This window comes from Hippocampus comes, unplaced genomic scaffold, assembly GCF_001891065.2.
Source record: "Hippocampus comes isolate QL1 unplaced genomic scaffold, H_comes_QL1_v1.1 scaffold676, whole genome shotgun sequence".
Classification (NCBI taxonomy): Eukaryota; Metazoa; Chordata; class Actinopteri; order Syngnathiformes; family Syngnathidae; genus Hippocampus; species Hippocampus comes.
The window spans coordinates 206,899-215,239 of NW_017805988.1; the positions used below are offsets into that span (position 1 = coordinate 206,899).

The 8,341-nt window shown below is 60.0% G+C and overlaps 2 protein-coding genes across 5 annotated transcripts in view; one reads left to right on the forward strand and one right to left on the reverse strand.

Moving 5' to 3' along the window:
• Positions 1-5,654, reverse strand: part of LOC109528880 (arf-GAP with Rho-GAP domain, ANK repeat and PH domain-containing protein 1) — a 7,407-nt gene extending 1,753 nt beyond the window's left edge. Inside the window, exons 1-19 of the mRNA XM_019891923.1 lie at positions 5,411-5,654; positions 5,129-5,217; positions 4,552-4,589; positions 3,951-4,277; positions 3,794-3,859; positions 3,330-3,495; positions 3,137-3,238; positions 2,731-2,835; positions 2,440-2,500; positions 2,242-2,362; positions 1,903-2,167; positions 1,612-1,811; positions 1,461-1,546; positions 1,183-1,365; positions 1,035-1,103; positions 877-976; positions 373-429; positions 180-306; positions 1-100 (exon numbers count right to left, since the gene is read on the reverse strand). Of these exons, the coding sequence (XP_019747482.1) occupies positions 1-100; positions 180-306; positions 373-429; positions 877-976; positions 1,035-1,103; positions 1,183-1,365; positions 1,461-1,546; positions 1,612-1,811; positions 1,903-2,167; positions 2,242-2,362; positions 2,440-2,500; positions 2,731-2,835; positions 3,137-3,238; positions 3,330-3,495; positions 3,794-3,859; positions 3,951-4,277; positions 4,552-4,589; positions 5,129-5,217 (2,262 nt within the window). The 5' untranslated portion in view covers positions 5,411-5,654. The remainder of the gene's footprint in view (positions 101-179; positions 307-372; positions 430-876; positions 977-1,034; positions 1,104-1,182; positions 1,366-1,460; positions 1,547-1,611; positions 1,812-1,902; positions 2,168-2,241; positions 2,363-2,439; positions 2,501-2,730; positions 2,836-3,136; positions 3,239-3,329; positions 3,496-3,793; positions 3,860-3,950; positions 4,278-4,551; positions 4,590-5,128; positions 5,218-5,410) is intronic.
• The window catches only part of LOC109528881 (platelet-derived growth factor receptor beta-like), a 16,927-nt gene that overhangs the window by 1,229 nt on the left and 7,357 nt on the right, over positions 1-8,341 (forward strand). For 2 of the 4 annotated variants that reach the window (XM_019891924.1, XM_019891927.1), the window contains exons 1-5: positions 6,722-6,899; positions 7,262-7,313; positions 7,609-7,677; positions 7,787-7,881; positions 8,072-8,270. In XM_019891924.1, coding sequence (XP_019747483.1) covers positions 7,304-7,313; positions 7,609-7,677; positions 7,787-7,881; positions 8,072-8,270 — 373 coding nt within the window. In that variant the 5' untranslated portion in view covers positions 6,722-6,899; positions 7,262-7,303. Of the gene's footprint in view, positions 1-6,721; positions 6,920-7,261; positions 7,314-7,608; positions 7,678-7,786; positions 7,882-8,071; positions 8,271-8,341 lie in introns of those variants that run through there. The other 2 variants (XM_019891925.1, XM_019891926.1) reach the window with 2 other exon arrangements.

The following is an 8,341-nucleotide window of genomic DNA, read 5'->3' on the forward strand; positions in this document are numbered from 1 at the left end:
CTTGAGGATGTGCACCAGGTGAATGAGCAGTTCGTCCTCACTGTCGGCCACGCAAACGAAGCGGTTGTCTAACGTGATCAACTCAAACTGAAAAGTCGCCCTGCGGGGAGGAACACTCGTCAGTGCGCCGCTCCCTCGTGCCGCCGCCGCCGCCGCCGTAGCTTCAGGGGACCGCGTACCCGTCTTTTCGGAAAAGCGACAAAACCTCCCGCAAGTCGAGCACGTCGCAAGCCGCCGAGTCGTTTTCCACCGAGAAGAGGAAGCGATCTTCTTCCAGTTTGCCGTGAAGCTCCTCGTCTTCGTCTCCTACGCGCGCGCACGCGACTCTCGTCATCTGCGATCCCGTTTGAATTGAAAAAAAAAAACGTTTACCTGAGCAGCTGGACTCCGCTCTCCTATGTCCCGATTTGGGCAAGTAGGGCGGAACCTCTGTGGAAAAAAAAAAAAAAAAGGGGGTCGGGGGCATAAGAATATTTCAGTGTGCGCGCGCGCGCGTCACGAAAGACGATTCCGTGTCCATCTCGATCCCCGGGGGTGCGCTAATATTCGAGGGCGGCAACGTGGAAGCGCAACGTTTCAATTCCATTCGCTCAGCGGGATTCCGACTCGATTCGGCTTTTCCGGGGGGGGGGGGCGATGCAACGGGTCGCTTGTCGCGTCACGCCGTGTCATTTTCCATTCGCCGCTTCTCCTCACGAGGGCCGCGAGGGGGGGGTTGCCGGAGCACCCTGAACCGGTCGGCGAGCCCGCGCCGCCCGCTCCCAAGTCAAAAGCGAGTGGACCGCGATGGGTTCAGCGAGAACTTTTGTTTGACTTTCTTGAATTTGGCAATGCGTGCGCACATGCGTGTGTGTGTGTGTGTGTGTGTGTGTTGACCTGTGTACTCGTTGAGTCTGAGTAGCTCGGCCTGCAGAGCTTGCCCTGCTCTCTCAGCCAGCTGGATGGCGGAGGGGCTCAGGGGGTCCGTTTGACACACCTGCAGGAAGGAAGCCCCGTCAGACGAGGTGACGGGATGCGTCTTTGTGCTGCGTTACCTTTGACCCCGAGCAGATGAGCGAGAAGGTTTCTTCCACGTCGCCGCCACAAACGACTTCTCGCAGCCTCTGGAACACAACGCTCGAGTTGCAAACGCGCACTTGATTGCTGACGTTTGCGGGGGGGGGGGGGCACGGCGCCTCGCACCTGCTGCATCGCCTCGGCAGAGGACGCGAGGGCGTGTACTCGTCGGTAGCGCCCCTTGCCGTATTTATCCTGAATGAACTTTGACCTGCTCTCATCGGAGGCCTCCGGACCGATCTTCTCCGCGGCGGGTATCAGGGGGGCCCACACCCGGTTGGCCAGACGGTTACCGTGGGCAACGAACAGCTGCGAGAGAGAAGGGGCTTCCAAAGTCAGACAGAGAGAGAGACGGCGGCGGCCACCTTCCCGGCGGAATGGCCCCGGCCCGCTTCCCCGCTCACCTGGACCAGCGGCTCGGTCCACACCTTGTTGTCCATCTTGAGACTGCGGACCTTGGACACGGCGCTGCCCAGAGCCCGGTGCTGCCCTGCGGAGAGGCCGTTAGCGTCGGCTGGTCAGCGCGGCCGCGAGCGCCGCGGGGCTTGCGTTCACCGGCGCAGCTGTGACAGATGACGAGCAGGAGGTTGACCGCCGCCCACTCGGGGTCGGCGGCGCCGCAGTCGGCGCACTGTCGGTTGGACGGGTTCTTCCACAGACGCGTGGCCACCTGGTTGCAGGACAGAGCGCTGCTGATGGACGAGGACAATCCCGCCAGCCAGGCGGACAGATCCTTGGACGAATCCACGGACAGGCTGTTGGCGGGCGGCGGCGACGGCAAAGAGGCGGGAGACAACCAAGTCAGATATGGCGGGCCGCGCCTCACGGAGGAACCAGGGCACGTACCTGAAGGTCCGGAACGGCGTGGCGAGGGTGAAGGAGTGTTTGCCGGCGGTCCGGACGGTGGCCAGGTTGAGGGGGATGCTGTAGCAGGCCACGCCCAGTTGGAAGCCGTCTTTGTTCTGGTAAATCCAGAAGTCGTGGCCCCAGATGGCGGCGTAGAAGTGGCTCTTGGGGTCCTTGACCGTGATGGCCCCGTGGAGGTCCGGGGCGGCGGGGCCCGGCTGGCCCCGGGACGCCAGCAGAGACTGCACCCAGCCGTCCCGAACGTCTGCGAGGCGAAGGCCGTGAGGGCGCGGCGCGCTCGGGCGTACGCAGGAGGAAGGCCGCGGAGGCGGGACCCACCGTCGCTGTGGGCCATGAAGTCGTAATGCTTCTTCTTGAAATAGACGGAGAATCTTCCCCTCTCCAGTTTCTTCACGTTTGTGATGCTGGACACGTGGAAGAGAACCTCGCTGAACTGGTCCTGATCACAAACGGCGACCGTCACTCGCGACCGACGCGTGCGCGCTCACGGCCGGGAGGGCGCGCGCGCGCGCTCACCGTGCGTTTTTTCCACAGAGACATCAACTGCCCGTCCAGCGTGGCCCAAAAGACGTTGTGTCTAAAACGAAAAAAAGAACACACTGAGCAGAAGAAGAAGCAGGACCTCTGTTGGCAAACGATCAAGCGGTCCGTCAATCTATCGCTAGCCGGCTTGACTTGGATATATAGAGGGCTCCGTCCTTTTAGCAATTACCCACAATGCACTACCGGCGGCCATATTGGAGGGCTGTTATAAACAAGCCATACACGAAGTCTATTCATGTACAGACGTGAAGCTCTTTGCTCTACCTGAAGCCTTTCCAGACGTCCAACCAGCTTGCTCGGACCACCGCGCTCTGCGGGTCGGCGGGCGGGCCGTGTCCTTTCTTTCTCGACACTCGGATGGTTGCCGCGCTGCGAAAACAAACGGTGACGATGCGCCGACCGCCACCACAAGGACAACGGCAAAAGCAACCCCGAACCTCAAGGACAACAACCGCGACGGTGAAGAACAAGGACAAAGAGCCCCATCACAAGGTCACCGAGAACGACGGCCAGAAGAAAGTCAGTCGCAACGTCGGTCACGGAAACGGCAGCCGTGACCGCGGCGGCGACGAGAGCGTCCAGAACAACACGGACGACCGCAACGAAAAGCGTAATCACGCCAAAAGCCGGCCCGTGGGCACCGGCGACACTCTGCCTCTCACTCGCGTACCTTGGCGTCTTTGCTTTGGAAGGCTTCCTGCTCTTGGCCGATTGGGCCACCTGGAAAGGGGGCGGCGCGGCCGGCCGAGGAGGCGTCGCGCTCGGCGAGCGGCTGCAAGCGCAAACCAAATGACAGTGGTCAAGCGTGCCATATGAGGTATTCGGTCCGGTAGCGGGCCGAGGACGAGTCGGTCAGTACGCACTTGGCGCCGTTGAGCAGGCTGTCAACGAGGTCCCCTCTCATGGGACCGTTCGCCGGCGAGGAGCCGGGCCAGTTTTGGTACAGGTCCTCCTCATTGGACGAGTCGGAATCCGCGTCGTCCTCCCAACTTTCCAACACGGTGATGTAGAGATCGTCGTCCTCTTCCTCTGGAGAGTTTGGGACAAAGCGAGTAGAACGTGAGCTCGGGAAAACCAACGCCGGGTGGCCGTCAAATCCCTTCGTGGTGATTCGGGAGCGGGGAAGGAGTGGAAAATTGCCAACCCTGATGTCTCCTGCCTGAGGCTGATGGCAGCCGTGAGTATGTCCAGAGTTTGGGTGTGTGTGTGTGTGTGTGTGTGTGTGTGTGTGTGTGTGTGTGCGTGTGTGTGTGTGTGTGTGTGTGACAAAAACGATCTCCACAGGGCAACTTTCAGATGGGTGGCGATTTACAACACTTTGGCTCACCGTGACCCAGTCCCGCGAGTCCTGCCTGGCCCTCCGCTGGTGCCGGCGAGTCCGCGACGATGGCATCTGGACCGGAAGAAGAAAAAAAAACCAAGAATGAGGACCGGATGACTTGACGGTCTCCGATGGGAACGAACGTGAGTCCTCATTGATTTACCGTCGGATGTCGAAGGACGGATGGCTTTGGCAGATTGGGACGGCGGGTTCGCCGCCAGGCTCAGCATACCCGCTAAGCTGGGTACGTTTGACAGGGAGCTCACGACGGCGGCCAAGTTAGCGGGCGGCGTGCCGGAGGAGCTTCGCGTAGGCGCGGCGGCGGGGTGGGAGATGGCGCTCGCCGCCCCGGCTAAGCTGGGGATGCGCTTAGCAATGTCGCTAGCAATGCTGTGTACGGATGGGGGAGACGAGGGGGTCGGGCCGGAGGCCGAGCCGCCGACGGCCGCGACCCCGTATGGAACGTCGACAGGCGACCCGGCGTCTTCATCTGAGGGGGGGGGGGGGGGGGACATCATTACAGGAGTCATTAGAGCGGATGATTGATAGATGGCAGATGTTGAACTCTTGTGAGGTGTTCACAGATGTGTGTAAGCGTGAGTGTGTGTGCGGGTTAAAGTGATGTCACAAACTGGTTGCAAACCAGTTCCTGAAACCAGTTTTCGACACTGATGTGGAATTGAGTTGAGCCGGTTAACTCTTTGGGTGCCCAATCCGAGGTCGGGCAACGTTCTGTTATTGTGTGTGTGTGCGTGTGCATGTACCCGTGCCAAACTGATCTCCGTCGAAACGCGTCTGATTTCTGAAAGACAAGAACACAAGAAGTATGTTTGTCGGCATCGCCGCCCGGACAACGGCGCGCGCATGTGCGTGTGTTTGTGTTGCTCGCAAAGTAGGACTAGAAACGATTCGAGTGGTAACGACACGGTCGCCACAGAAAAGCACTCATCCGACCGCCGCACTCATTCGCCTTCCTGTCCTTTGAAGCCACGTAGGGAAAAAAAACCCAAAGTTTGCTCCGCGACCTAAGCGTCCCTCAATGAACTTCAGCAAACCTCCGCGCATACCTCGAAGGCTGCGGACGCTTGCGCAGCTGAATTTGGCCTGGCCGCTATTTTTCCGAACGTCGACAGCCATAAAAGCCAACGGTGCGACGCCGGGCCTTGTCGAGCGAGCGGCGGTAAAAAGACTCCCCAAATCGGGGAAAGGCGCCTCTCAGCCAGCTGGCGACTGCCCGCAGTCAATGAATTCACGCGGACCAAAAGCAAGCAAGCAAGAAAACGTTTCTCTTTGACGGGCAGAGACGCGTGGTCGCAGGTGTTTGTGCGTGCGTGCGCCTACGCCGACTGGCCGTCCGGCGAGGAGGCGGAGCCCAGGTTGTCCCTCGCGTAGCGGGCTCTCGGTTTGGGGACCGGCCGGGGCGGAGGCATCTGGCGGGGGAGAAGACGGGGTCACCGTGAACGGCTCGTTCGGTGATCAGGAGCAACGGAAGATTGGACACCGCTCGGAAAGCATCCGCCCAGCGGATTGGCTTTAGCGGCGGCGACAACGCGACAAGCCGACAGAAAGCGGGCGTTTCCCTGGTCGCCGCGCTCGTCGTCGAACGCCACCCGGGGGTCTTACCGCGTCACTCCTTCGATCCGGCTGGCGCTTTGTCCGTTTCTCTTCGGGGTCCTTCCCCCCCCCTTGCCCCCTTCTTTAGCGTCCTGTCCACTCGGTCGCTTTGTTTCTCTCTCGGGCTTCCGTGGCATTCGTCTTTCTCTGCGTGGATCTTGGGCGAACGCACGGATTCACGTGACTGGGCGATATCGTCCAACCTGCTCAGTCACCTTTGCTGTTGTTGTTGTTTTTTTGACACAACCGGTTCTTCTCGCCGATGTCATCACACAAGTATGCATGCGCTTGTGCGTCGGGCTCCGCTCGGTCCGCCTTTTGCGAAAAGAGACCTTGAGAAGGGGCCGCAGATGGGAGGATGACCGTGCATCAACGGAGGCCGAGTGGGCCGCGTTTGACGCACTCTTGTTATGAGACAACGTTAGATCCGATGACGTCAAAGTCCATTGACGAACGTCCTCGCAGGGAGAGAGAGGCCCCGCCCCTCTCGGTCGAGGAAGGACTCTTCAGGGTCCAGCTCGGTTGGTGCCAATCGTGTCCAACATCCAAGCGGGCGTGTCGTCAACACCAAGACGGGACACGCCCACCAAGTTTTGAGCCCAATGACGGCTGGGCAGAGAGAGCTTCAGACTTCCACCGCTCCAGTTTTTCAATATTTTACGGCCGTAATATAAACGCATCCGAGTCGAACGGTGACGCGAACCGAGATGCCGTGGAGCAGATCCGCCAGCCGGTCACCGTCGACGCGTTCCAGTCGCCGTGCGATGTGGACGCAGATGTCTCGGAGTAGGGCCGCGCGTTGCGGTTCTCTGACGTGGGAGAGTCGACCGTGGTCTCTGTTGCTGTTGCGCAACCTCCAACAGGGTCCCGAAGCGGCTCCTAAAGCCACAGCGGCCCGGGACCTGCAGACCCACTCGTCGGCTGTTGACTGGGAACCGTTCGGGCCATGGTCTCTGTGGCGGATGCGCACGCGTGAGAGCCAAACGCGACTGGCGAGAGGAGAGCTGTGAGAGTTGGATGCCGGACGCGGCGCCGGCCCAGGACAGCCGCTTGCTGCAAATGAGGGGATGGCCGCCGATATGCGGAGACGGACCACAGCGGATGACTTTTCCACTTTCCGCGTTTACGACTCACTGTGTGTGCGCGCACGCTTTTTTGCTGGCACGTGTGCGCATTCCTGTGCGCGCGCGTGCGCTTTGGACCTCGGTTGACTTCCTGTCTGGCTTGGAAGAGATGCAGATGAAAACAGACCCTCTTTCTCTCTCTCTCTCTCTCTCTCTCTCTCTCTCTCTCTCTCTCTCTCTCTCACTCTCGTTTTCTCCGCCCCCCTCCCCGTTCCCGCCCCCTCTGTCTCTCTTTCTCCCTCCCGCTTGCTCGCCCGTTGAGTCAGTGAGTTTCCAGGCATCGAGCGGCGGGAAGAAAAAGCCTCCGAAAGAGGAGGAGGACTGCCGAAAAGGAGGAAAAGAAGACAGGAAAAAGGAGGACAAGGACGGACCAGGTTGGAGGAAAACCATTTCGGTGCGACTCGGGTTTGGATGCTGGCGTGAAAGCTTGTTTCCATGGCAACCTTTTTGACTTCACCCCACCGACCAGTGAGCGACATTTTGGGGGAAAGTCCCTTCCCGGATCGAATACGCATTGTGGATGTCACGCTCGGCAGAAGCGAGGACGAGAAAGTTTGTTGATGCTTTTAGCAGACGTGTGCGTGTGTGTGTGTGTGTGTTGACTTGGCGCTCTTTGACTCCGCCCCCCCTGCGGTCACCCGCGCATATTTTCCACACCGTTCATTTTTCTCCGCTGACGTCATTGGATGAATGTTTTGTCGATGTCACCCGTTGTCACGTGTTTGCCTTTGTGCAGGGTGATCGTTTTCGCCGAAGCCGATCGGACGTTGGCCGACGGATGCGCGCCGGTGAGTGCAACTTCCTGTTTGCCGGGTCGCCGGCCCCACCTCCCATGCCATGTTTAGCGAGTCACAATGTGCGTAACACGTTCCGTGCCGTGCGCTCAACTCGCCACCTGTTGTGATGTGCGGCGTGTCCGGCGCACCAAAGTCAGCGGCGCGTCGTTAGCCGGAACAGGCACGGTCCAGCGAGTAACGCGTCCTGTGCCGTGCGCAACACCTTACCTGTAGCGGGCGGATATTGTGCGACAGTGTAAGAGAAACTCCAAATCAACAAAACGCCGTCTGTGATGTGATCGGTCAGAGTCGGGAGTCATGCCGGCGCCCCTGCGAGCAGGAACAGGAAGTCTGAAAGTGCTGCACTTCTTGTTGGGTGAGGAAGAACGCAAAGCCAAGTGTCTTGTCTGTCCTGCTCGCTGATTGGCTGGATGGACTTACGACGGTCTGTGTGTGTGTGTGTGTGTGTGTGTGTGTGTGCGTAGCGGTGCTCGTGGGTCTTCCGGAACAGGGCGTCAGTCTGGAGCTGATTCCACTGGCCTCGCAGGTTCTGCTCCAGCCTCAGTCCAACTTCACCGTGGTCAGTCTGTCTTTGTTTCTCTGCGGGCTTGTCACATGCTCCCTTGTGTGTCTCTTCGTTCTTCGTCCGATCGAATTGCCCGTCTTGGGGAGGCCCCCCCCAAAAAAGTGTTTCAAGGCTCGAGCGTTGGCGCAACTTGTCGGTCGCCGAGGCGCCTGGCACCGCTTTGACGAAGGCGGCTTTTTGGCAGGTGTGTTCCGGCTGGAGCGAGGTGTCCTGGCGCTTGCCGCGGCAGGAGCTTGAAGAGGGCAACGCGGCGGTGGAAAAGGAGGGATCCCGCAGCGTCCTGCAGCTCTTCAACGTCACCTGGAGGAATTCCGGCAGGTACGCCTGCGAGGAGTCGGCGTCCGATCAGGTCAGGGAGATGGACATCTTCGTACCCGGACGAGGTGAGCGCGGGATCGGCGGACGACGCGTCTCGGAGTCCTACGATCATTTCACGCCGCCCCCCCCCCCCTCC